The 27664-nt window shown below is 34.9% G+C and overlaps 3 protein-coding genes across 3 annotated transcripts; 2 read left to right on the top strand and 1 right to left on the bottom strand.

Moving 5' to 3' along the window:
* Nucleotides 1-14288: 14288 nt before the first annotated feature.
* On the bottom strand, nucleotides 14289-15538 carry LOC129803488 (histidine-rich glycoprotein-like). Its single transcript, XM_055850087.1, has 2 exons — nucleotides 15438-15538; nucleotides 14289-15365 (listed from the first exon to the last, which is right to left on the bottom strand). Exons 1-2 carry the CDS (start codon nucleotides 15447-15449, stop codon nucleotides 14388-14390), a joined length of 990 nt encoding a protein of 329 aa, XP_055706062.1. The 5' UTR covers nucleotides 15450-15538; the 3' UTR covers nucleotides 14289-14387.
* A 1469-nt stretch (nucleotides 15539-17007) lies between these two features.
* Nucleotides 17008-18289, top strand: LOC129803487 (histidine-rich glycoprotein-like). The gene is made up of 2 exons (XM_055850086.1): nucleotides 17008-17133; nucleotides 17207-18289. Exons 1-2 carry the CDS (start codon nucleotides 17122-17124, stop codon nucleotides 18188-18190), a joined length of 996 nt encoding a protein of 331 aa, XP_055706061.1. The 5' UTR covers nucleotides 17008-17121; the 3' UTR covers nucleotides 18191-18289.
* A 6408-nt stretch (nucleotides 18290-24697) lies between these two features.
* LOC129803486 (histidine-rich glycoprotein-like) lies at nucleotides 24698-27062 on the top strand. The gene is made up of 4 exons (XM_055850084.1): nucleotides 24698-24830; nucleotides 24894-25761; nucleotides 25843-26220; nucleotides 26501-27062. The coding sequence occupies exons 1-4, from the start codon at nucleotides 24819-24821 to the stop codon at nucleotides 26728-26730; spliced, it is 1488 nt and encodes a 495-aa protein (XP_055706059.1). The 5' UTR covers nucleotides 24698-24818; the 3' UTR covers nucleotides 26731-27062.
* The last annotated feature ends 602 nt before the right edge of the window (nucleotides 27063-27664 follow it).

Raw genomic sequence — 27664 nt, 5'->3', positions numbered from 1 at the left:
ATAATGTATAATTTCTTTTATTTAGCACTCTCAACGACAACAAAAGCTCTGGGCTAGGAAAATTTATGATTCTGAAAGGCACTCATATTTCATATATAATCAAAATGATTACTCATGATTTATAGGACTTTAATAATATCATAATATATGGATCGCATTTGTTATGAACCTCAAAGCAATTATCAAACAATTTCTTTAATAATGATTGTTTAAGTGAAATCATCTTGGATTGAGCTATGCTCAGAAGATAACTTAAATTTTGAAGAAAATCATCTGAGTCTTCAGAGAAATCACTATGCCAATGATACCAACTGTGGGAAGGATTTTGAATATCTTAATTGATTTTACTTTGTAAGATAGATAGATAGATTTATTGTCATCAATGTTTTTGGAGATTGCGCTACATTCATTGCATTGCAAATATTTTTCTGCGGCCATCGCCGTCTTAGCGTTGGTTACTAACCTACTCCAGAGTGAAAATGTTGGAAAACTCTTTCTCAGGTTGTGTATGCCACACAACCATAGTATTCTTATTTTTATTTAATGCACAATTCAAAGAAGACATTAAAAAAATATAGTACAAATGCTGCTCTGATTTTAACGTAAGTCTCACAAAAACACAATGAGAAGAAAATGGCTAGCTCATTAGAGCTGTCAGCCATTCGGGCACAGTACCCATAAAAGCACTTCTATTATAGAATTTTATCATATGATAAAAACCAGAATTCATAAATGTATTATTTAATAAATGCTATGTAGAGTAGGTACTTATTACTTGGAACAACTCGAAATTTTGGGCACTTTAATGGTAACATTGGGCACCATAAATAAGGTAAAGTACCCTCACTCGACCGGATTCCTCGGGTTCCTCGACTCGACCGCTCTGTCAATTTTTGAATGTTTGATAGTCAATTTCATCAATTTCTATGAATTTGTCACTGGTTCGAATTATTCATGGAATGATTTACCTATTAATATTAGATCATACGCAAAATATTATAGGAAATATAAATAAAATGAATAAATAAATCTACCGATCGAGACGAGGAACCGGTCGAGCAAGCGCATTTTTCCTTAAATTGATTAAAATTATGAAATTTTCTTCGAATATTTAATGAAAAATGTTTAAATATTTATTCTTTTTAGAAAATATTGACACTTTATTCGTTCCATCAAAATAAAATTCTAAGTGAGAAACATTTCGGTTTATTCCTGATTTTACGTTCTAAGCAAGTTCTAATTATAATTCTGTTGGTCATATTTCTCTAGTCTATTGCAGTATTAATATTCAGTCCGGTATTAATAATATTACATTAAAATAATTAGATTAGATTAATAACATAATTGGAAGTAGAGCAAGCCAATCGCGCTCTCAGGACGAGTTTGAAGGGCCTCTATTTTGTATAGGTAATGCACCTAAAAATTTAAGTAAATTTTATGGCCACAATCTTAATACAATTTTCTACGCCCAATTTTTACAAATAATTGATTTTAAGGCTGGTGTACGATACATATAACTTAAATATGATAAATCACCTCAAGTAAAAGCCTTATTAATTTTGCCCAGAGCTTTCGGTTCTGGATGTTATTATTTTATTTATTGTGTCGAGGCCTAAAATTATTATTATATATAATTCCTTTTGAGCTTGTGCTCTTGAAAGCATATTTGAGAGGTACAGAGTTTAAAGAGCTTCATATTTGTGTAATACCAGATACTGCCGTTTTAGCGTTGGTGACCAATCTCCAGAATGAAAACGGTGGAAAACTTTTTCTCAGGTTGTATGAGCCATCTGCATCACCCAAAAAGAGTTTACAAAAGAAAACTAAAACATCTCTTTACTGGAGATGATTTATCTGCTCACTTGTGGTGGAGTAAATCCTGCTAAGGGATAGATGAGTTTGTCCACCGGAGTGCTTTTTAAGCATCCTATCGAAGGCAGCCAAATCCCGAAAGAGCCAAGATTCCGAAAGCCAAAATTCAGAATATTCAAAATCCTGAAATAGATGTAATTATATTGAAGATAATGTGTAGAATAATATGTGTAGAATAACTTTTTTTCTGAAAAAGTTACGAAAATTAAGAGTAAAATTGGTAAAAACAATTTTCTAAAAAACCTTACTAGGGTCGAAAGAACACCTTTTTGATAGGGAACCCCTATTGACACTTGTGTCAAAACGTTGAAATTTGTTTATTGTATCTAATAAAATTTAAGTATAATATGACGTTTTCATTAATGTAGGGGAATGTTGGCATGGTTCGCACAGAGTGAAACTTCAAACGATACAAGTTTTCTCTTTGTTTGGAAAGAGCTGACTTACCATTTCTCATCTCGTTTCATGAGCTTAATAATTATCTATTTTATGGCTAAGAAATGACGAACTAGCTCTTTGCAAACTAAGAGAAAATTCGCATCGTTTGAAGGTTCACTCTGTGCGAACCATGCCTACATTCCCCTACGTTTTCTGATAAGGATATGTGTTCAAATTTCGCATTCCAAATAATACAAAGTACGATGTCAGTATATCCTGACACGACTTCTTAAAGTGTCAATAGGTGTTCCTTTCACCCTAATTGAGACTTGAAAGTGCTTATACATTCTATATGAAATGATACTTTGACGAATTTATAAGCCCCTTTGAAAAGAGTTAATGTTCGCACTTTGATAACTCTCGTGATAGGCAGGTTCGCTCTATTGTAGGATTTGGATAGAGGTTACAGACCAACTCACTTTGTCCTCTGACAGTCTTCAATCATTACTAGCCATGACCTCAACCGAGACAGTCGTGGTTTTCGCTACATTAGTAATCCAAAGCCTCTAGATAAACTCTCCTTCCATTCTTCCAGGCTATCCAGGTATATCCAAAGCTACAGGCAGAGGGGTGCCCATAATCCCGTTATCATAACTTAAAAATATTAACACTTTTTAATTTTTTAATTAATCAGAATAATTCTTAGGATGCTGACATGGTAAAATTCAATAATATTCCAATTTGTTGAAATTGCTAGTTAGATATAGTCAACCAATTGAATGAGATTTGGCTTTATTTGCGGAGTTCACGAACAAAGCGTAGCACAATTACTCTTCTTTCTGTCCATAAATTTACCTCACAAACGCCATGTCGGCAAATTTCTAATTCAAATTCCTTAATTGTGGAGCTTTCATTTGACTATGGCACCATAATTGTTACCATCACTATCTGCAAAACCATAGTGCAATGTGCAGAAACTTTTGTTTGCACACAACACGACAAAATTAGAAATACGATGCATAGTGGCTTTGCCAATCCATTTATCTCCCCAAATGGTGAAAGATTTGAATTTCAAATTTTCAAACTTGACTGTCGCAGGAGATATTTTTAAATCTAATTAAAAACTAAATAGATAGATATACAGTCGTTCGCTATTTAACTCCACACCCTTCATATTCTTTCTCACTCTCTCTGTCCTAGTTGAAATAGAATATTCATTGCGTCGCACTAATATGATTATGCCAACAACGTTGTTATCATCAAGCTGGTGGAGAGTTGAAATGGGACTATATATGATCACGGTATGTTTTGAAAATACACACCAAATGAATTTATGCACGTGTCAAAACTTAGTGATTATGTCTTTGATGTTATTTCTTGCACGCATTGACATACAAAGTGAATTTGTGTTGCGAATTGTTATTGAAATGACTATGAAAGCTTCAAATCAAAACCTCTGAAATAACATTATATGATAAGAGGAGCTTTAGAACTCAAAGCTCTGGTGAAAATTTAATTATATTTTAGTGAATTTGCGAGAATAAAACCACAAAATTATATATATCTCTAGTTTTATATCTCCTCATATTTTGCTTCTCATATTCCTTCAATTGTTGAATTTTATTAAATAACCTCAATTTTACTGAAATATCTTTATTCATAATAAAATTGTATTATCTCTCTGATGGTCTCTGAAAATTTTGTCGCACGGATTTTCTTAAGATTTCCTGCAGAAATGGTCTTCAATAGAATTTGATTTTCTGGTATATTTTCCTAATCTCCTTTTTGTGACTTCTCCATACACAAAAGCTTTCGCATGATATTGGCCTTTCTATTCATTTTCTTGCTATTATCATAATATCTTTGGGATCAAAATCCCATGTGATTTTTTTCACCCTTACACCATTGGGGTTAAATGAGAAATATCATAATTTCCTTATGGAGAAACATCTTAAGAAGTCATCTAAATCTTGGGCTCTTTTTTTTCATCCCAACATTTATGCTTTTGGTAAAGAAAATGTCTCGTGGAAAAAGAAAAAGCTCACCATGGGGGGCTGGTTTTGAGCTGTCGCAGTCATTTCTTCTAAATGGCTCGAGTTTGTGCAAAAGTGGCAATGAAAACGATTCTGGGTGGACTTGATTGATGGATGAAGGGATTACTTTTAAGAATTTTCCACTTCCACACTATGTGTAGATTGATGTGGATTTTTTCTCATGCCATTTTCCTCAGTTCTCCTCAACAGAAAAAAAATCCCCACATCTTGTGGCTCAAATGGCAAAATGAATACTTTCGTCTTTTGCATTTGCCGAAAACACAAGAAAGTTGTAAATGATCTTATTTTTCTTGGAACATTTTAAAAGTATGTTTCTATTTTTTTTATTCTTCGCGGAAAAGAGAAAAGTGTTGGATGGTTTAGGATGAAACTTTATAAACACATTTTTAATGCGAAATTGAGCCACTTTCTTACGTAAGCCTTGAAAATGTCAGAAAGTGGGTGAGGATTGTAAATCATTCATGTCACAGCTGAAAAGAAATTCTTGGGAAATTTACGTAGCAATAGGATATTCTATTTAGATATTTAAATGAAATGTGTTTCAGATGAAAGCTCTCCCCTTTTCGAGAAAAAAAAAACATCAATATTGATACGATAAAAGCGGATATTTTTATTAATTCAATTTTTCCAACGTTTACAAATTTTGAATTGTTTTATGTAAATTCTATTAAAGTACGTAAATGCATAATAGGGGAAAGTGCTCTCCTTTCTAACGTTCATGCCTTCGAATAATGTGGATTTATTTTGCTTTTCATAAGAGATTTACACTAAATTATCACGGAATTATTAACAATTTATAATAAGCCAACTAATATTTAATACAAATTTGTAAGTCACTTAGAAAAACTAAAAGAGAATTCACATTATTCGAAGGCATGTACGTTCGAAGGTAGAGTACTTTCCCCTACATAGCTCTAGGTTAATTAAGTGCATTAAGTGCCGAAAATAAGCACTTTTAAGCTCAATTTTAATAATTGTTAAGAATATTTTGCTGCGATTTTCAGCACTAAGTTCTCTTTTGGAAAGAACTATCCAGTGCAAGCCTTGAGGGTTACAATCCCTCTTAATTTGCCATACAGGTGTTAAACTTTTATAAATTCCATTCAATAAAAGATCATAAATTTTGACTATTAAGTAGTGCTTGAACTCACGTAAAGAAAACTCCAAAAAAGGTCGTACCCAAAATCCAAAAAGCCAAAAGCTCAAAAACAATAAAATTCCAAAAAGCCAAAATCCCAAAAAACGAAATCCCGAATGGTTATAATCCAGAATGGGTCGAAATCCCAAAAGGCAAAATCCGGAAAATTAAAGTCTCGACTCCAGAATAGGCCAAAATCCAGAGGAGCTAAAATGTCGAATGACCAAAACCTCGAATGTGTCTAAATCCCGAATATTTAAAATTCGAAATAATTTTAAAATCCAACCTCGTCCTCTCCGGAGGGAATAATTTGTCGCTGGAATCTTAATTTCAATTTTAGTTTACAATTTATTTCGAAAGAATATTAAGACGGCATGTTCTTTCTACAAAAGTCGCTCCTAAAGATTTAAGAATATAATGTTGGACTTGAAAGATAAGTGGAAACCACATGAGTCAATATAAGCCCCTTCTTCCATTCCCTAGGAACGGAATTCCACAAAATGATACCTTGCACTTATGGTCTATAGTCCCTGTGTTCTTGTTCTATACAATTTTAATGGGAAATTTTATACACAGAAAATGTCGAAACCAATAATTTTCCAAGACATTAAATCTTTCACCAACAAAAGTAGATGTATTCTCGGTTATTTTCGTAAGGTGTCAATAATATTTCATTACATTATGATAAATTTCCGTTAGTGTCTCCATATTCACTTTTTAAACTCTTTTTGTTTTTTTTTTAAATTTCGAACCATTGAGGTTTTTGGCTTTTGGAAATTTTGACCTATTCGAATTTTGGTTTCTATGGATTTCGGCCATTTGTGATTTCGGTCCATTCGGGACTTTGACGATTCGGGATTTTTCGCCTATTCGGAATTTTCGCTATATGGGGTTTTCAGAGAATTCGAGATTTTGGCTTTTAGATCCATTCGGAATTTCGGCACATTCAGGATTTTGTCCAATTCGAGTTTTGTTTTTTTTTAGGATTCTACCCCATTCGGGATTTAGACTTTTCCGAGTTTGACTCTTTCTAGATTTTGGTGCTGAAGATTTTGGTTTTCAGTATATCGGCCACGACCGATAAGCAAATTCTTGTTTTTCAATATTAATATTGACCATTAACAAATAGAAGGAAAAAAGGGAAAAACACCGCACATCAACTTTTCTCTTCTCTTTGTGTTCGAGCGATAAAACAAATTAGGTTAAATATTCATTTTTCTTCAGTATTAATTCAAGTATTTAAATATTGAGTGGATAATGAATAATCTTGTTTTCTGCAATAAAATCTTTAACTTTTAAATTTCTAAATACTTCCCTGGCTATCTCGCTTCTATCACTTCAAAGCTAGAAATATTACATGCAGTTTATCCAAGAGTATAATTCCAAAATCTTCACGGAAGATATATTTTTCTTCAGTACACCCACCCATTTATCTGTCTTTTTTTCTTGGAAGAATTTTCTCAACACTTTTTTCCCACAATTTTTCTTCAACAATGTCACGATTTTCATGTGGTTGCACAAAGTGAGAAACATACAACTGAGACTATTCTCAGTATCATAAAATGCAAAATATTACCACCTCTGGGCAATAGTTCTGGCTCACTATGCATAAATTCCGGTGTATATGCTTATATTTAAAAGCCCCAGAGCTTTCGCTCGAGAATGATGACAGAGATAGGACAGAAGGAGAATATATAGTTCATATAGATTGTATAACAAAAAAGATTTCTAAAGTGTTAAATGCACCAACAATTCTTTGTGCACTATCTCTTAAATATCTTCTTCTTTTGGAAGCTTTCAAAGCTTTACTTTAATTTTTATTAAAAAAAAAATTGAAGGTGCACTTTTCGTATGAATAGAATATTAAATATTATTATGGGGCTCTATAAATTGTTATGGTTAGAATATGTATTCAAAGCTTGTTTGTTCGTAGATGTTTATCATTTTTTTAATATATTGTATTAAATCAGAGAACTACAATATAAAGTTTTTAAACTTGTATTGTAACGAGAAACAATGTTGGCGTACTCTAGATAAGTTTCTCAACTCTGTAAGTGAATAAATTCATAAGAATAAGTGTATCTTTTGATTAAACAAAATACTCAAAGTTTTTTAATTGGGTATACTTTCGTGAAGATTTTCAAAATCCTCTCAGTTTTCCTTTATTCTTACAAACTAATTTATTGTACTTATACATTATGAGATTTTTGTATTATTGACGCAAAGAAAGAATTGTAAAGTTATTTTGTTTTCTTTCCAAGACATATCAAGGCATTACATCACACATCTAGCAAAATCTCACAAATCAATGTTGAATTTCAGAGACTGACCATATAGCTTTAGGATGAAAAGTGAGTGAGCTTTTTCACTGGAAAGCTCTCAAGTGATATATGAGTCAATACAGGAAGATTTCATTCACTTGGTAATATAAAAGTAGGGATGGAAGGGGGAGGAAGAAGGATAAAATCCATTTAGCAGAACTCCTCGTCTGTATGTCGTGTGACTAAAAAGCAATTTAATTTTCTGATTGTAATTTAGATACACTTTCCATTGCCTTCAATGGAAAATCAACCACTCTAACAGTGGAGATGGGGAAAAAATTAAACTGACACCACTATCGGATAGCAATAAATTCTCCAGTTGCAAGAAAGTACAGCATATAAAGGCGACGTTTTTGCTTTAGTTTATAGGGGAGAGTGAGGAAAATGAGATCTACCTGATATCAAAGAATTGTTTTTTTATACATAATAGTGCTAACTCAGAATTAAACATATTTATAACACTGGTAAAAATAAAAGGGTCAAATTGATCAAACTGGTATAAATCAAAGGATCACCGATCACTTATTTACCTCAGCAATAAACGAACAAAAACAGTGATAAAGTCATCTTTGATGTTCACTTTAGATTAGAGAAATATGGTTTCATTAATAAGTTCGGGATAAAACATAATCTAACGTGATAAATTTGCTTACAAAATTTCAAGAGACACTAGTGATCCTTTCAAAGGTTTAAATACGATCCATTCTTTTGAAAAGGATGGAATATAATCTAATCTGATCCTGTCATTTTTACTAGTGTATTTGTAAGGAATTTCATATACCAAATGCCTATCTGGGGCTTATCATTGTTTTCTTCATCGGAATCACTTAATGGCTGAAGTTTCTGAATCTGAAACCATAATGATTTTTATGGAATTTAATGCAGAACAGTTCCAGAGCTTTCGACACTATATCATACGGTGTCCATTTGAAGGAATTTTATTTTAGAGTTTAATGGATTTTCCCGTTTTTAAATTTCTGCAAATTAATTTTTCAAATTCTTAGAAGGTTTCGTTTAGAAATTTAAAAATGTAAAAATTCGTTAAATGCGAGGTGTGTTCAAAAAGTAAAATGAATTTTCATTTTTTTTTTTTTGAAAAATATTGATTTATTCACTAATTTCTATTTTATCTCCTACAAAGTAATTCCCCTCAGATCTAATGCACTTACGCCAACGCTTTTTTCAATCTTTAAAGTTCTTCTGATATGCTCTTTTTGATATGACTACAAGCTCTTCTGCCTATGGGTTCTTATCTCTTAAGTCGTGCCAAAGAGTTTTCATGAGGCTTTTTAAAGAGTGTCCACAATAAAATTGTTCCAAATGCTTTGATATTTTTATGACAGATGTCACTAGCACCACATTTTCGTTGTATGTAAACATTGTAAACGTGTTTTTACCTTTTTTTTGTGAAGCTCTCATCAAATTCTGTTCATTTTTCACTGAGATAGGACATAATAATGGAAAAGAGAAGGGAACTGATCGTGTACACACGTAGGGGAGACCGGGACAGGATCAGCCACTAATAGTATTAGATAGTGGTATCTTATAGTATGTCTTTGAAAGAATATTGAGAAAACCACTCTTTATTCTAAATATATACTTCCCTTACTATTCATTGAAATATTTATCAGCCTCATACAAACATTTTTTGTACAAATTATACGCAATCAAAAATTTCATTTGGTAGCTAATTCTACCCCGGTCTCCCCTATCTAAAATCAATTACGCGAACCTTGGAAAACTCAGAAATACCTCACGCCAGACCGTCCGGAGGGTGATTCGTAACGTAAACGTAACGAATGTGGCCTTAAGTTTTCCTCATACAACCATCTGTTTTCTCTCTAAACCATTTTTGTTTTAGGATTTTACTAAAATATTTCGTGTGTGTTTTTTTTAATTTTTGGATATAATTTAGAGATTACTTAAGCGAATACTTTGTCCATATACGTAAATATCGTTGAATAATTCCAAATAACAATTTTCAAAAAAAAAAATCTACAAAGCATATTAGCTGAGATATTTTATATATTTCAATCGAATGGAGTCATGTTTGGGGTCCTTGTAAAGTTCCCAGAATTTCTGACAAATCTGAATCAGTTCCAGTTACATAGTTATGTTTCGGTAGTAAACAGATAGATTAAAAACGATTGTGAACCGATAAACGGTAAAAGAGGAAAAAGTCTTATGATGTATAGCATTGAGGTCACGAGTTAAGCATAGGATCCTTTACCATCCTTTTCCTTTTTGGATCATTTTAGCAGTTGCATTTATCTAGCTAAAATTTCTCATTTCATCTTTCCATTCAATTTATTAATTTAGTTGATGCATCTTCCATCAAATAGAAAGTGTCTTAATAAGTGTATTATTTAGTGGGTGGGCTTTTCAACTGGCTCATAGGATTAAGTGAAATATAAATCAGAAAATAACCACATAAATCATTACAGAAATCTCCGTGTGACTTGGGATACGAAGTGGAGAGTTTAGCTTTTTGGGGGGAGAATTGTTTTGAGTTTACCCTCATCTTTTGCCATTCATCTTCTTCCCCAACTGAGAATTGGAACAAGAAAATGTGCCATCGTGCCATCGTGCAGTCTTCATGCAATTTATCATTTCTGACACAATGCAACTTGTCGTCGCTGCAGTTTCTCAGTTCTTTGTCATTTATTGTTTGCCTGTGTTGCACCCTTCGTCGTTCTGTCCTCTGCAGACCCATGGGAATGTGAACACAAGTGTAAACAATAAAATTACACCCTCAGCACTGTATTTTAGAGATTCACCCTGCTGGGCACAGCCTGAGATGATTTTTATGTCTCTTCCTGCCACAACAGAACCAAGTTGCATGAGAATTGAATAGGAAAGCCTCGCGACAGCTTTCGTGTTAGAATGCTTTTTTTTCTACCGAGATCAAGTTCTTTTATATCTCTAGAACATATAGTTTGTCGATACATGTAGTTTCTCAAAGACTTGAGAAATAAATTTGAAAAAAAGAGATGGCAAAGGGTCCCAGCCTTGCGAAATGCTCGAATTCACGAGAAAGTCCTCTCTGTTACCATATTTTTTGTATGAACATAGGGCTACTGCTGATTTAATCTTGTTTATAGACAATGAGAAAGATATTAAAAAATTAATAAAAATTAGTTATAGGGGATGTAAAATTATTCAAAAATCGGTAGTTAACCGGTTCATTATACCGATGAAGACCGATGCAGTAGGTTTCGAAATTTCAATATCTTTCCAAAAAATCCAAATTAACCAAATCGGTTGTAAAATGGGTCCTCCAAAGTGGTTGACCTTTGACCTTCAATAATTTAAAATGGCGAATTTTCCGATCGTAGGTATGGTGGTCTAAATGTTGACCTGGACTACCTCTAAAACATATCCGAAAATGATTGAAAAAGCTTGGGCCAATTTTGTGAACAACCGAAAAACCGAAAAAAGGAGAAAAACGTCTAGAGCTTGAGGCTATTTACAACGCTGGATTGGATTGAGATTGAATTGTCCCAAAATCAGCTTTTGGGACAATTTAGACTCAGTCTGAGAAGGCAATATAAACGGTTTCATTTAGGCCAACTACACCCCCGCATTAGATTGATACTGAATTGCCCCAAAATCCGATTTTAGGACAGTTTAATCTCAATATAATACGGCGATGTAAATAGCCTCATTGTTCTTTTATTGGGGGTCATCGAAGACCGGAAATCGACATCTCTTACCGTTTGACCTCTAGCTCGAGAACAAATTTAAATTCAAGTAAAGAAAAATTCCGAAAAAAATTATTCAAAATCGGTACTTTACCGGTTCATTACCGATGAACACTGATGCAGTCGGTTTCTGAATTTCAATACCTTTTCAAAATGGGCCCTCCAAGGTGGTTGACCTTTGACCTTGAATAATTCAAAATGGCGAATTTTCCGATCATAGGTATGGTGGGCTAAATGTTGACCTGGACTACCTCTAAAACATATCCGAAAATGATTGAAAAAGCTTGGGCCAATTTTGTGAAAAACCGAAAAAACATGGTTTTTAGGGGAGGGTAGAGGAATACAGGAAAAAGGGGAAAAACGTCTATAGATATTGTTTTTTTTTTATTGGGGGTCATCGAAGACTGGAAGTCGATATCTCTTACCGTTCAAGCTCCAGAACAGTGACAAGTTGAAAAAAAAAGACGATTATATAACTGCTCTTTCTTTGAGTTCGAGGGTTGAAGAAACACCTGTTCGTCAGGGAACACTTATTGGCAATTTCGTTAACATATTGAAATTTATTTAATTATATCTATAAATAAAATGAAAGTAATATGACGTTTCTTCATTCTACATTATTCTATAAGGGCAGTTGTTCAAATTCTGTATCGCAAATGGTACAAAATAGGATGCCACTAGGACATGACACGAGTTCTTAAAGTGCAAATATGTGTTCCTTCAAGCATTGTAAATTCATACTAAAAGATAATGTATTTCTTGAGAAAAAAAAACGATATTTTGTTGATATTCTAATAAAACAATGAGCTTGTTTTTTTAACACATTGCTGTTGTGAAGTAATAAAAAAAGACAATGATTGCTCTCACATGTTCGTTTAAGGAAAATATTAATGAGCACAGATTATTAATTTATTATTTTGATTCTCATTGTGTTTTATGAATTTCCTTTATCATGAAAAGCAAAATGATAGGTTCTTCTCCACTGGAAATCCAATGGGATTGCAGTGGAAGTCCAGTGGAAATTCAGTGGAAATCCAGGGGAATTCTAGCGAAAATCCAGTGGAATTCCAGTGGAATTCAGTAAAATTCAGTGGAGAAGAACCTATAATCTTGCCTTTCATGATAAAGAAAATGCATAAAACACTATGAGAATCAAAATATTAAATTAATATAAAGAAAATAATTAAATAAAGAAAAAAATCATGTTCAATCATAATGATAAAAAATATAATATTTATTAATAAAAAAAATTCTGTCTTGAAAATTGCAATCAACAAAAATAATAATTTATAAATTCACTGATTTATCAAAATTTATTTTATTTAATTTGAGAGTCAAAATTTAGAATTTTGTCATAAACGTGTTATTTATTTTGTTTTTATGTTTTTGTTAACTTTTCAGTTCCAGGTAGAATTTTATTAAGTGTTGAGTCAATAAGATCCCATCCCAGAGATTGAAAAATTCCAAATATATATAATTAAATAAAATCAAATCATAATGCCTGGGAATATTAGGAGTTAAAGTTTTAAAATCAAATTCTTGTGATTTTTTATTAATCCTTTATCAGAATTAAAATCAATTATCTAAAAGTCTTATGAATAAGTGACTGGAGTTTGTATTTATTTAGTGGTCAGAAATAGAAAAAAAAACTCTTCATGTGAAAAGCGGATGACAGTAAGAAAGAAAAAAGGAAAATCAGCAACTCAAATGACTGCTAATTGGAAAATCTTCTTCTTGACAGTTTCGGACCGAGCGAGATTTAAATCACAGAAGAACAAATAAAATTAGCTAACAGGCAAACCAATTTCTAGTATTCTTAGACCAAATGTCATGACATAGTGCCCAAAGGACGCTAATTGTCCTTCTGAGGACTTGACAATCCGCGTAGAGAGAAGATCCGTGGGTTAAAGAGGTCACAGAGAAAATTTATGCGAAACAAGACCTAAATAAATTTGCGTCAATTATTTGTCACATTGTGTGTTTTCTTTCAGTTTGTTCGAGGGAGGAAATCCACCCTCGATTAGGGATGAAGGAGCCATTTGACAGATTCTTCGAGGTTCCATTCTTCCCATCCTTCTGGACTATAGAGAAACTGCTGGAACAAGTTGTAGTCTCGTTAATTGAAAAATCAATTGGACCTTCAACACTCTGTGCAAGAGGTCATCTCCTGAATGTGTAATGCGAGTATTTCTCCACGCAATCTTTGTCTCTTCTTTCCTTCATTCTCATGCAAGAAGAGTGTTTGTCTCCATCTGCCACCCTTATTTCCGGAAAACTCTCTTCCCATGGTGTCTAAAGACTTTCCCGAGCAATGAGAAAATGCAAGTACATAATTTTCTCTTATGATTGGTGATTTAATCAAAAGAAAGTCTTTCGAAGTTCAAAACATTCAGCACCAGTTTTCAACTTGAGTTCCTTGACTGAAGTCTATTTATTTTCCAGGAAATAATTTCGCAGCGAATTGAACTTACTTAACTTTTGTTTAATCCGCTACCAAATTGGCATTAAGGACAAGATTTAAAGGGCATTTTATCCATCTGATAGAAGTACATTCACTGAGAGAAATCCGAAAAAGTTAAAATAACATTCCGGAAATGTTAATTTTACCCTGAAGTATTGATCCGAAAACGGTGTAAATATTACCCTTTTTAGGTGTATTGATGGTGAAAATTACCCTTTTTCATTTACCTTTAAAAAGGTGTAAAATTAACATTAAAAAATGTTGATATATTTTTAAACTGAAAAGTGTTAAAGTTATGAGAAAAAAAGTCAATCGCACCCTCTTTTTTTCTCAGTGTTCAAACGCAATGAGAAACTCTAAAACTTGTTAAGCATATGATTTATTAATTAATATCGCTAAAAGGTCCTTATTGCGATCAGTAGTATGAAGATTTGTGAGCTCCATGGGACGAGGATTCTTCATTTACCACCGACCTTCATTTTTGGCCTCCACAAACCTGGCAGTGTGATGAGTACCCTTATGTCCCTGTTGCCAAGTGTCTTTATCGTCGCAGTCCTCGTTGAAGTGAGGATGAAGCCTGGCCTCGGCGTGTTTGGCATGCAGATGAGCCTTAGCGTGTTTCACCTCAGGAGTCTCAGTTGGAACTCCATTCTCGATCACTGGCACGTGAACTGGACCTGTCCAACGATGTTCTCCGTGATGGGAGTCATGATGAGGCTCTTCATGCCAGGACTGAACAGCTTGTTGATGATACACGTCACGATCTTCATGATGGAAATCGGGGTGGCTCTTGGCCTCAGCAATCTTCTTGTGAAGTTGAGCCTTGGCATGACGAACCTCGGGAGTTTCAGTTGGAACACCATGTTCAATCACGGGAACGTGAATGGGTCCGGTCCAACGAGTTTGGTGGTGGCTACCATGTTTGGACCATTTGTCTTCTTCATGATGCTGCCATTTGTCCTCATGAACCTGATATCCGGAGTGTTTCTTGCTTTCGGAAAACTTCTTTTCGAGATAAGCCTTGGCGTGACGCACTTCAGGGGTCTCAGTTGGGACTCCATGTTCAATAACGGGAACATGAGTGGGTCCAGTCCAGCGGGATTGATGATGTTCAGTGTGTTGATGATTGTTAGTCCACTTTTCAGCCTGATCAGCATAGTCCTCCTTTGACTGATATGCAGGATGGCTCTTAGCTTCAGCGAGCTTATGCAGAAGATGGGCCTTGGCATGACGAACTTCTGGGGTCTCAGTGGGAACTCCATCCTTAATCACAGGAACATGGATAGGTCCTGTCCACTTGCGGGGTTCTTCGGCATGGGAATCATCCCACAGGTAGTCCTCTCCCTGATCCAGATCACTAAAAGCATGGTGATTGTGGTGTCTAGAGGGCAGGTAGTGGGATTGAATGCCAATAACCGCTCCCAGCAACAAGACTCCGACCTTTTGAAACATATTTTAATCAAAAATTTTATTCTTGAAGGGTTATAAAGAGATTTTGAATTCAAAACTTACAATGCACTTCATGTTTGGAGGTATCTTCTAAGGCTTCTGGTGTCAAGTTTTCTTCCTCAACCTCCCAAGTCTAACTTCTTAGGACTGTTAAGATACACTGCGATATTTTTCAATATTGTTGGAGCTTTTATACCAAAGCGTAACTATCGCTTATGACCATTTCGCTATACATACAGTCTTTATTGTTCAGAGAATTAATGATCCAAAAATTTGTTGTATTGCAAATACTTTTCCGTGGATTTAAACTCGTGTTTAAGATGGGCTTTGTTCTTGAGATCGAATTAATGCACATTGAAGATCGATTTTGAAATTGGAGATTTAAGAACAAATACTTCTTTATTGCACCACATTTCAGATTTACTGTAGAAATATTCTTCTAAATGACTGTTCATTCACACTGCAATCTTATCTTTAATTCACATGAAAGATTGCATGGAAGTAAGGTGTTTGCTTCATGGGATTAGGGTTGAGAATTGCTCTATATGTTGAAGCACTTTTCTCAAGCATCAGAATCACGAAATAGAGTGCGATCCTGATATATTCTCACAATTTCGATTCCCGCCCAATCCCCGTGGAGATTGATGGGGCTTGGAAGTGGCGCTAAAGAAAATGGTGTGCAATTGAGGAATCGATTGGAGTTCATCAATTATGTGTGAAGTACACAAAATGCATCACCACGTCTTTCATGTGGCGTAAATTGAGTGGCAGAAGGAGTAGCTATAGTGGATTTGATGAGGGTTGTGCTATGTCTCTTGCCTTCCGATTTTTCAAGTGGTGTCATAAATTTATTCATTTGGCATTCTTAAGACACTCTTCTTGGCGCCTCGTGAGATGAATGGGCGCGATTCTAACAGCTATATATTTTTTAACCCGTCAGAAGTAGGATGAAGCTCCAGGGGTTGGGCTCTTTTCCCCAACAAGGACTTTTCCTATCAGGCTCACGTTCACGGTGGATGGCACTTGAGACAGGAATCGCACATGGAATGAATATGTTACAGCCTCACGGCATTTGTTACTCGTGTGGCACAAAAGTCCCTTATCAGTTGTAGTTTCAGGGAGCATTGGCAAACACATCTCGCTATGGTGTTGTCTCCTGTATACGGCAAATTCTGCACATAAGAGATAATTCACAATTTCTACTGTCTTGTTTGGTGAAGTAGCAAGAAATTTATTTATCTTTGCCACGCGCCAAATAACAATACACCACACTTTTCATTTGCACAAATTCCCTTGGGTGGTTTTGGTCTGCCTTATCAAACAATGCAAATCTTACCCGTCACATATATAACACTCGACAAAATGCATCTACTTCAAATGGTACCTGCAAAAACGAAACTTTATGCGAAATTCTAACTTACTCCCTTGTGATACCTCCCAGTATCCATTTATTTAAATTGTCTCCAAGAAAGTACAAATATACAATTGCTTAGAATAGATTTTAAATTATCATGGCAAAACATTGAGCAACCGACCACAAAATACCATCAACTTTTGAGATATTATTTACGGGTAATTAATCCATTGAGACACAAAAAAAACTGCCTTTGGAATAGTGACACTTTGATATAAAAGCTCGAACAATGGTGAAAAATATCGCAGTGTATCTTAACAGTCCTAAGAAGTCAGACTTGGGAGGTTGAGGAAGAAAACTTGACACCAGAAGCCTTAGAAGATACCTCCAAACATGAAGTGCATTGTAAGTTTTGAATTCAAGATCACTTTCCAAACCCTTCAAGAATAAAATTTTTGATTAAAATATGTTTCAAAAGGTCGGAGTCTTGTTGCTGGGAGCGGTTATTGGCATTCAATCCCACTACCTGTCCTCTAGACATCACAATCACCATGCTTTTAGTGATCTGGATCAGGGAGAGGACTACCTGTGGGATGATTCCCATGCCGAAGAACCCCGCAAGTGGACAGGACCTATCCATGTTCCTGTGATTAAGGATGGAGTTCCCACTGAGACCCCAGAAGTTCGTCATGCCAAGGCCCATCTTCTGCATAAGCTCGCTGAAGCTAAGAGCCATCCTGAATATCAGTCAAAGGAGTACTATGCTGATCAGGCTGAAAAGTGGTCTAACAACCATCAACACACTGAACATCATCAATCCCGCTGGACTGGACCTACTCATGTTCAAGTTATTGAACATGGAGTCCCAACTGAGACCCCTGAAGTACGTCACGCCAAGGCTTATCTTGAAAAGAAGTTTTCCGAAAGCAAGAAACATTCAGGATATCAGGTTCATGAGGACAAATGGCAGCATCATGAAGAAGACAAATGGTCGAAACATGGTAGCCACCACCAAACTCGTTGGACTGGACCCATTCACGTTCCCGTGATTGAACATGGTGTTCCAACTGAAACTCCCGAGGTTCGTCATGCCAAGGCTCAACTTCACAAAAAGATTGCTGAGGCCAAGAGCCACCCCGATTTCCACCATGAAGATCGTGTAGTGTATCATCAACAAGCTGTTCAGTCCTGGCATAAAGAGCCTCATCATGACTCCTATCACGGAGAACACCGTTGGACTGGTCCAGTTCACGTGCCAGTGATCGAGAATGGAGTTCCAACTGAGACTCCTGAGGTGAAACACGCTAAGGCTCATCTGCATGCCAAACACGCCGAGGCCAGGCTTCATCCTCACTTCAACGAGGACTGCGACGAAAAAGACTCTTGGCAACAGGGACATAAGGGTACTCATCACGATCACACTGCCAGGTTTGTGGAGGCCAAAAATGAAGGTCGTTGGTAAATGAAGAATCCTCATCCCATGGAGCTCACAAATCTTCATACTACTGATCGCGCAAAGCAAATCCTAAGTTGATTATTAAATGATCTTTGCAACATAAAACAATGTTTGAATTTTTTTTGTGATAGAATATTAGTGATGATTTAATTGACTTTAACCCTTTAACGACGAGACACTTTTTACGGACAGAAAATCAGGAATAAAAATTTAACCGATAAACAAAATCAATGAAACATCTTACATCTGACTTTGGAAAATCAAAAAGATTCTGATTCGATGCATTTTTTACCTCTACGAGCGATAATGACAAAACTAGCCCAAAAATTTAACTAATTTTTCTGACAATACCAATGAATAATAATTTTCACTCTAATGAAAAATATTGTGTTCGAGTATTGAAGTTTCTTTTTTTCCAAAACGGTTTTTTTTTTTAAATTGTAAGTATAAAAATAAAATAAAATCATTTTTCGATATGAGAATTTAAAAAATTTTCATTTTTAAGGCTAAATATTTACTATATAGCAAATAGTTATAGACTTGCAAAAAATATCCTATATTTCTTCAACGTTCTACTTTGCAGTTCTGTACAAACATAAGAAAAAGATAGTTACAGGTAGTCAGGAAAAATTATTTTCTTTATGGGACACTGGTGTTCCAATCGTCTTTAAAGGGTTAAATGATTTTAAAGAACATTTTGAATTTAGGGAAATATGCAGCAGAATTGTCCATTATTTACACAATAAACACAATAAATAAAAAAATCAATTTTACACTAAAATTTGGTATATAAAATATAAATATTGCACTTGATATTAAATGAAATTCTTAACCGCTATTCTACTGAACAATTTTAATTTTTCATATTCGAAATGAAAGTTTTAGTGTTCATTGCAATATTTTTTTAATTACCAGACCAGACACCAGACCTGTTTTTTTTTACTGTCCGATTACAATTTTTACATATATCAATTTATTTTATTAATTGTTCTCCGTTTCCAATCTGAATTTTTAAAATATTATAAAAGGAAGGATTTTAAAACGATTTACGTGAAATATTTTTTTTTATTTATAGAAAATGCTTTTTGATTCAATTTTAATAAGCTTTTTATGTTGCTGATTTTCAATCACATTGGTACATTTCAAAATGTTGTCGCGTCAGTTTTACGTAAAGCCTCTTTTCTCTCAAATTCCTATTTCTTATTGCTGTTTTTAGAATAATTAATAGTTCACCTTAATTTTTTTCTTTAAATTACTACATTTAATATTTTTTGTGGTTGTTGAATGACTGTTTCACTGTAATTGAAGAAAAATTATATAATAAATAATAAACGAAATTAATAAAAAAACAGTAATTTATCGAATTTTTATATAAATATTATTGTTCAAGAATAAAGAAAATGCAATTCCTATTGATTTTATACCAAATTGAAAGTCCTGTAGGGGAATTCGGTAACGATATGACAATGTTATATAACGAATTTTGGTTATAAATTCGGGTGCAGGACAATAATAAAAGTATAGTGAGTATCAAATATAATTTCAAAGAGCTCTATGAAACTCGTAGTATTTGATATGAATCGTTTGTTCGAATAATTTTCCAGAATTGACCATACAACCATTCTAAACTTGTCATTATGACAATGCCATACGGTTATAGAATTCCTCTACTGGTATACTGTGTCTATAGACGACCGTAAATGTCGATTTTTTTTAAAGTATACGCAAAGACAATTGCGGTTAGTAAAATATTCCATTTGGGGCACTCAATGGGTCAAGTGGTAGAGCATTCGCTCTATGATGCAAGTGTCCCGGGTTCGAATCCCCTTTTAGGTCACCAGGAATGTTTCTGGCGTTAAAGGTGTTCGGATTGCATCCAGTGAGCTTTACTGCACTTGATTCCACGGGCATGGGACTGACAACCTCATCCCGTACAAGAAAAAATAATAATGCATGTCTAGAAATCCCCTTGTGGGAAGGCCTAGTTCCTTCATGGAATGTTGTGCCAGCATTATTATTATTATTATTATTAATAAAATATTCCATTTAGGGTAAGTGTGCCAAATTTCGTCATAGTTACAAATAAGCACCGAAGTTCTAAGTTTGAAATGCTATATTTTTAATACATATTGAAATTTCTTGTTCCTCTCCTTTCGGGAGGGCTATATGGAACCTTGAAAACTAGTTTATTATCTTTGTTTTTTTTTAAATCAATTCATAAAATATTGAAAAATTAATAAAAATATTGACATTGCTTTGGGTAGTATTCCGGCCACTTTGAGTGTAATACCGGTCACCTTGCTTATGACTAGCTTTTGTGAAGTAACGGATAGAAAATTTCAAAATGTCATACGGAACGAGTTTAAAAATATTTACTTTAATACGTTTATATGACCCACAAGCCCTGAGATCTTTCGTGTAATTTGTCCTGAAGACCTGAAGAGTTGACCTTGGCATCTCAAATTTTCGCGCAGATTGCTGTAGCAGTTTGCCCTTCCTGAACTCTTTCAAGGCATATTTCACATAATCTTTTTCATAGAGGCGATGCTTTTTTTCTATGGGCATTGTAAAACTCAGAAATTTAGGAAAGCAAGAGATCTTGCCGGAATAGGCAACACTACCTCAACGGATAAACGCTCACAAAGTATCTACTTTTTTACGCGATATACAGTATCCAGCTGGAAAATTTCACCCGAAACTTAACGAATGATTCACTATTAACTTAAACAGAAATAATCTTTAATGAAAACTAATCAATTTTCATGAAAAAACATCGAAGGAAAACCCTCTGCAATTTACCACAAATCACAAGATTGCTAGAAAAACAAGCGATCTGTCACATTTTTTATAAGACTCTTTCCACACTGAGTTTTTACAACACAGTTTAAGTTGAAATTAAAATCATACCTAAAATTTAACGATTTTTGTGTTAATACATCGTAAAATGAATATATATTTAAGAGAAAAGTAAATTCATTGACTAGTCAAAAATTAAATTCATAATTGTAATTAATTTAATTGCTTGGGCGAAATTACACTCAAAAAGGCCGAAATTTGGCACACTTACCTTAGGTCAGTGAAGTATTCTATTTTGGTCAGTAAAACATAACTTCCCAATTTTCCATTGCCAACAATATCACCATTTTGCATACCCCGAAAATGTAATAATTAACATTTGAAAATTAATATTTACTTTCCATCTCTATGTTCGTGTGTCCAAACTGTTACAGCCTTACACAAAACATTTAAATAGGTATATATGAGCGCATATATCCGTATGTAAATGTATGTTTTCATAGTTAATTTGGCCAAAATTTGAAGTTTGCTTTTCATCACGTAAATGTTTTCGATTGAATAGGATATAATTTTCTAATGAATAATTTCCTACAATTATTATTTTCAAAATGTGTGATAAATCTAAAATTATTCAAAAGTTATAATATTGTAATTGTTCATGGATGAATGAGGGTTAAGATGCCGTTTGCTTCAATATCGGTATAGAAAATTAATTAATTCAAGAGATGCGTTTGTGCAAGAGGGATATTTCCCATAATCGCTTCAGTATAGCTTTAGAATTAATCTGAAATCTACATAATGCCGTACACTTCGAAACACAATGATTAGATTTGATTGTTGAGAATAATTTAGAAATGCTCATACATAACTTAAATTGAGAGATAAGGCATACAGTTCATTATGCATGATCTGCAGTTAATGTCACGATTTGAAACAGAATTTCTCTCAATCAATTAAACTCATTTACAATTCATGCCCTCATTATGCATGTTGAGAGCTTTTTTCTTGCATCAGGACGCCAATTCAACATTTTTGAAGAGCTGATATTGAATTTGTTCGTTAGCAAAGCACAATTAGCATGATTTTCAATAAATAATCGTGTCAATTAAACTGTTTTCAATTTTCCATCCATATTTTATTGACTTTATCTCGTTAAATATTCACATTGCAATGATTTTCCTGTGGCTTTTGTTTACAAAAAAAGTTCTGCATATAGAAAGTTCAACACTGTGAAGGGTGTATCGACTTTTCGTAAGCAAATCAATCGACACAAATTGATATTTCCACATAACAATTTTGTGCATATTTTATTTCCATATCCCTTGTTGGTAAGCAAAATTTTATATTGAATTTTTAAAGCTCTGTTGACATTTACTGTTGCTGTTGTGATAAAAGAACAGAGAAAATATACCAATCGATACTTTGTTGAAGTTTATGAGGTGTATCCTATAACGATTGTCACGGGCTTTTAATTTCACAAAAATTCAGCAATTGTCTAATTAGTCAATAAGAGACAGTAAACCTAAATCATCTTATTTTAGATGGGATTCTTGATGCGTGCCAATTCAGAATGCGTAATAATTCGCCTTGGTGTTAAAATTGAAGGAGGTAACATGAAAATTTTTCAGTTTAATTTGTAAATAATTAGAATTTTTGAACATTTAAGCCAAAATACTAAGAATTGTGATAGTCTGACTGGAAAAATATTTATAGAGAAAATGTATTCTATAACCATCCTTAAATACTTAAATTCACAGTTTAAAAACTCCTTGTGCTAATTCTGCGAACTTCAAATTTTTTAGAAAGTTTAAGTATATTGAGAAAATTTTAATTTATAATAATAAGTTATAATTTCCCATTGTCATCATCGTAATCGAGATTTTAAGCATGCATTTTTTTGCTATACAGGTAGGTACAGAGGGGTGACATTAGCTCTGAAAAATGCGACCAGTTTTAGTGTAAATTTTTCCCTGTTTTCGTACACATTTCACAAAGTTTATCCAAAACTACGTAGGTTGCCAACTTGTAGTTTTCGGTTGCATATTCAATGTTAAGTTGGCTTTTATTTTGTATTTATATTTTTTGCTAATTCATTTTACAAACAGCTAATAAATCCAAAAGTTATTTCGGCACGCTAGAAGCATAGCACATTTTCGGGACAAAAAAAAAACGCGCGAAATGGCATTACGCATCGAGAAGATTTGCATACCCGCAGGGGCTTTCTTTTGAATAAATTTGCCGTAAAACGAATTTTGCGCGGAGTAAAAGTAGTCAAAACAAAAAGATTCAACTGTATAATAGAAATGAATTAACAAACAGTAGTTTTGGCCAGAATTCTTCAATAAATGGTTGGAATATTTAAAAAAAAAAGGGATGGCAAAGCGTCCCAGGCTTTGCAAAATGCTCGAACTCGTGACTTAGATACTAAACCACAAAAGTACTTTCGCATCATTTATCGTTTACCGGTTCTTAACCGATTTGGACCGATTCAAAAATCTCTCGAAAGATCCCCCAAACTAGTTTTAAAAGTAATAGGATTGATTTTCAGATAAAAATTTTTTATCGGTTATGAACCGGGTCGTTAATTTAATCTATAAATCTAAAGCCGATTGGAACCGGTTCAGTTTTATAGGAAATTCCAAGACCTTTCCAACGACCCCAAACATGACCCCATTTGCTTGATAAATGCACTCTCTGGTGTCTTTTTAACTTTTGACCTTGAAAACTGTTATTAGTAATGATTCAAGGGTATTTTCGTATATGGACGAAATGTCCGCCTGGGTAATCTATGAAACATATCCAAAAATGAAAAAAAATCGCAAGACGCGTTTTCGAGCAATCCCAAAAACATAGTTTTGGATGGGAAGGGGAGGGGTGGGGGGGAAATAAGGGGAATGTTAACGATCCTTGGGTCGACTTATGGGGGGGTCCCCCGAAGGTCCCAAGTCTATCTCTAACCGTTTGGCCTCTAGAACTGATGACAGCCGGACGGACAGACGAACAGACCGACAAACAACGTGACGACATTTCTCAGAAATCGTCTGAAACGTGAAGATTTGTTAAGAAAAGTGGTCTTCGGGGGGTGGAAGGTGGAAATTTGGGGGGGGGGGGGGTGAAAAAATCGAGGAATTATATACTGCTCTCTCCGTGGAGTTCGAGCACTAAAATTACCTTAAAAAAAGCAATTAAAGTTTTATTCTGAAAAAGTAGCAAATTGTTTTCAAATTTCCCGCGTCGCAAAATAGTATAAATTCAGGCGTATTTTAATAATGATTTCATGAATTTACTCCCAATGGTAGGCAAACTTGCATAATTGTATTTGCCTTGCATAATTCCATCAGGTGCATAATCCCGAATGCCGGCACCGAATGTAGTCCAATGCCCTAAGTGTCTGATATTATAGGTTAACAGCCTCAGGAATATGTTATTCCAATTTTTTTTGTGTTTTATAAGACTTTTTATGTAGGTACTCCAGTAGATAAGGAATGTTTTTAGTCAGTCATTTACTCACAAACGAGAACTTCCAAGAAACACTTTGACAATGTTTGAGTCCGATCAGTGATCATGAACTTTAATGAGGATTACAGTAAGTGATACTTTTAAGAATATCATTCATTAGGTGGTTTTGGCATTACTTACCTTAAACAATTAAAAAGAGTAATTGATAATTTTCTCCCCACCTTTGAGTCTGTTTTTTATTTGATATTTTTTGGAGATTTTGGTATAAAAGCGCCCGGTGAATGTAGCAAAATGCACAGTGTTTGAACAGTCCTAGATCAGTCTAGGAGGTTGAAGTCAGTTTTGTGAATTGAGGTGAAATACATAGAAATTTTCAATTATGAAGTGCTTGGTAAGATTTGTGATATTTTTTTGAATAGTGCAATTTAGTGATTTCATATTTTATTTTTCAAAGTTGATTGCTCTGGTCACCATTGCGGTGGTGCAGGCTAACGTCATCTCCACCCAGTACCATGCTCAAGATGGCCACAATGGATACAGTTATGGATATTCGTATCCGAATACCGAGAAGGAAGAGACAGCTTCTCATGATCGCGTTAAGGGAGATTACAAGATCTCTGGCAAACATGGAGATTTCCACAGTGAAGTGAGCTATGATTTTCCTCAGGAACATCACGAGCATCATCATCACCATGAAGATTCTCATGGATTCCATCATGAGCATGCTAAACCCTTTTCTTACTCCTTCGTATCCGTTCATCCAGAACAGCATCATCATCATCAGCTTCATCAGCATCACCAAGAACAGCACCAGCAGAATCACTACAACTCCCATCATCTATACAAGCGATCCCTGTGGCACCACAACAATAACCATCAGCAGCATTTGACTCACAATGAGCCATCCCATCATTTCACCCATGAGGAACATCAACACAAGTGGACTGGCCCCATTCATGTTCCTGTGATCAAGAATGGCGTGCCCACTGAGAGCCCAGAAGTTCAGGCTGCTAGGCATAACCATGTCCAGAAACTGGTAGAGGCTCGTCAGCACTCCAGCCACGCTGAACATGCTCATGGATGGGAAGACAACCATCAGCAACATCATGACAGTCATTTCTCTTCCCATTTTCAACATCATCATGAACCTAAATGGACTGGTCCCGTTCATGTCCCAGTCATTGAGCATGGAGTTCCAACTGAGACCCCTGAAGTGAAGCATGCTAAGGTGAGCTTTTACACAAAGCTCGCTGAAGCTAAGCTCCACTCCGCTCACTCTGGACATTCCGACTATGACCACCATCACGGTTCCGACTACGATGGTAAGATTTCACATTAACACGCAAGCTTTCAAATTGGTAATTTTCGTGTTTATTCACAAAATTGTACGTATGGACATGAAGATCATCATCAAACCCGTTGGACCGGACCCATCCACGTTCCAGTGATTGAGCATGGTGTTCCCACTGAGACACCCGAAGTTCGTCATGCTAAGGCTCATCTCGCAGCCAAGCATGCTCAGGCTCATCATTCTGGACATAACCACTATGAAGGAAATCACTACGCCCAACACTACGACCATCACGACAACAATGAGGCTCACTGGACCGGTCCTACTCACAATCCAGTTATTGTTCATGGAGTGCCCACTGAAACTCCAGAGGTGCGTCATGCTAAGGCCCACCTTGCAGCTAAACACGCTGAACATCAAAAACACGCCGTTCACTCATACGGAACCTGGGACCAAGACAACCACTACGCTCACGACTACCATCATTCCAGTAAGTGGTTTTTTTTTAAACACTGTAGATCCTGGATCTTCTGATTTACTTAAAACCCCAATCCGACCGTCACACTTCGAATTCCTTAATCAGTCTTGGTTACATTGATTATGGTTATACCATTCTAATGGCTCACCTGAGATGATTCCATTTTAAGATTTGATGAGGTGGACCCGTCGATACAATTTAATTTAAAATTGAATTGTAACTGATGGAATACTTACGCTAATTGCTAGATCTAAACACTGATCGCAATTATTTTAACTATTTTTGATTACAGACGAACACCGCTGGACCGGACCTATCCATGTTCCAGTAATTAAGCACGGTGTTCCTACTGAAACCCCTGAAGTTCGCCACGCTAAGGCTCATCTCTTCAACAAGCACGCCGAGGCCAAGAGTCATCCTGACTATCATTCTCATGATGACAAATACAACAACGACCACCACCACGCCTACGCACAGGCCAGCCATGAAGTAGGATGGCACCAGAGCCATAAGCACTATTAAGACGAACTTGCACTCCTGTTGGGGAAATGTATTTTCACCTCAATTTCCTACACAACAACTTCATCATTCACTGTCCTATCATGTTCCCCATTTGGCATTCCGATCTGGAAGTCAGTGTCAATTGGGAAAGATGATATTTGAGGATTTTCCGGAAAATTACTCTCACCAAATTTAAGATGACCAAAGCAAAAACCCGGACTATGTTAGAATTAAGTAAATGAAGTTCAGGAAGTATTCATCGCAGATTTGAAATATCTCTTGGAAGAAAACTACCTGCACCAAATACTGTGAACATACCAAAATCGAGCAATAAAGATAGAATTCTATATAAATTTGAATTGAGTCTTGGGCTGTTCTTCTTATTTGATAAATGCGCTTCTAAGATGAGATTTCATGTGCAGTGAATTATTGCAGATACCACTATCTTATGCGAAGAGCATCGAAAGTAGAACACGCGCTACGGAATATTTTAATAACGTGCGACAATAGTTTCAGACACTGGAAATATATTGCTCAAATGAGAAGATAACGTCATAATAAATTTTGTGGCTTGGATTTTATTAAAAAGAATATTTCAGTGCAGTACATTAGATTACCTGTGGCACTTGAGATGCTTTTATCGGATAATCATATTCTGAAGAATGATATAAATGATATACATTATATTAATTCTTTTTCCGCTTACCTGAGATAAATCTAATTTATTATTAAGGAATTTCAGCTGAATATTTATCCACTTGGAACAAAAGATATTCAGTTTATAGGGTAACATGGGGCAAAATGTGACAAATTGAAAATTTCAAAACACAATATCGTTCATGATCTCAAAAAGCACTTTTACTGCTCGAATTCTACCAGAGAAAGAGAGAGGGTAATGTATTACCAAATTTTTTCGATTTTTCACCCTTCAAAATTTCTTTTAAAAACATCGTTT

The sequence above is a fragment of the Phlebotomus papatasi genome, chromosome 2 (assembly GCF_024763615.1).
Source record: "Phlebotomus papatasi isolate M1 chromosome 2, Ppap_2.1, whole genome shotgun sequence".
Classification (NCBI taxonomy): domain Eukaryota; kingdom Metazoa; phylum Arthropoda; class Insecta; order Diptera; family Psychodidae; genus Phlebotomus; species Phlebotomus papatasi.
Note: the sequence above shows the minus strand (reverse complement) of the source record. Positions and strands in the feature narration are given on the sequence as shown.

Bases quoted from the DNA above. Each gene is read 5' to 3' on its own strand.
- LOC129803486 (XM_055850084.1), top strand. The intron at 25,762-25,842 runs GTAAGATTTCAC...ATGGACATGAAG, and splicing joins TCACGGTTCCGACTACGATG to ATCATCATCAAACCCGTTGG. The intron at 26,221-26,500 runs GTAAGTGGTTTT...TTTTGATTACAG, and splicing joins TCACGACTACCATCATTCCA to ACGAACACCGCTGGACCGGA.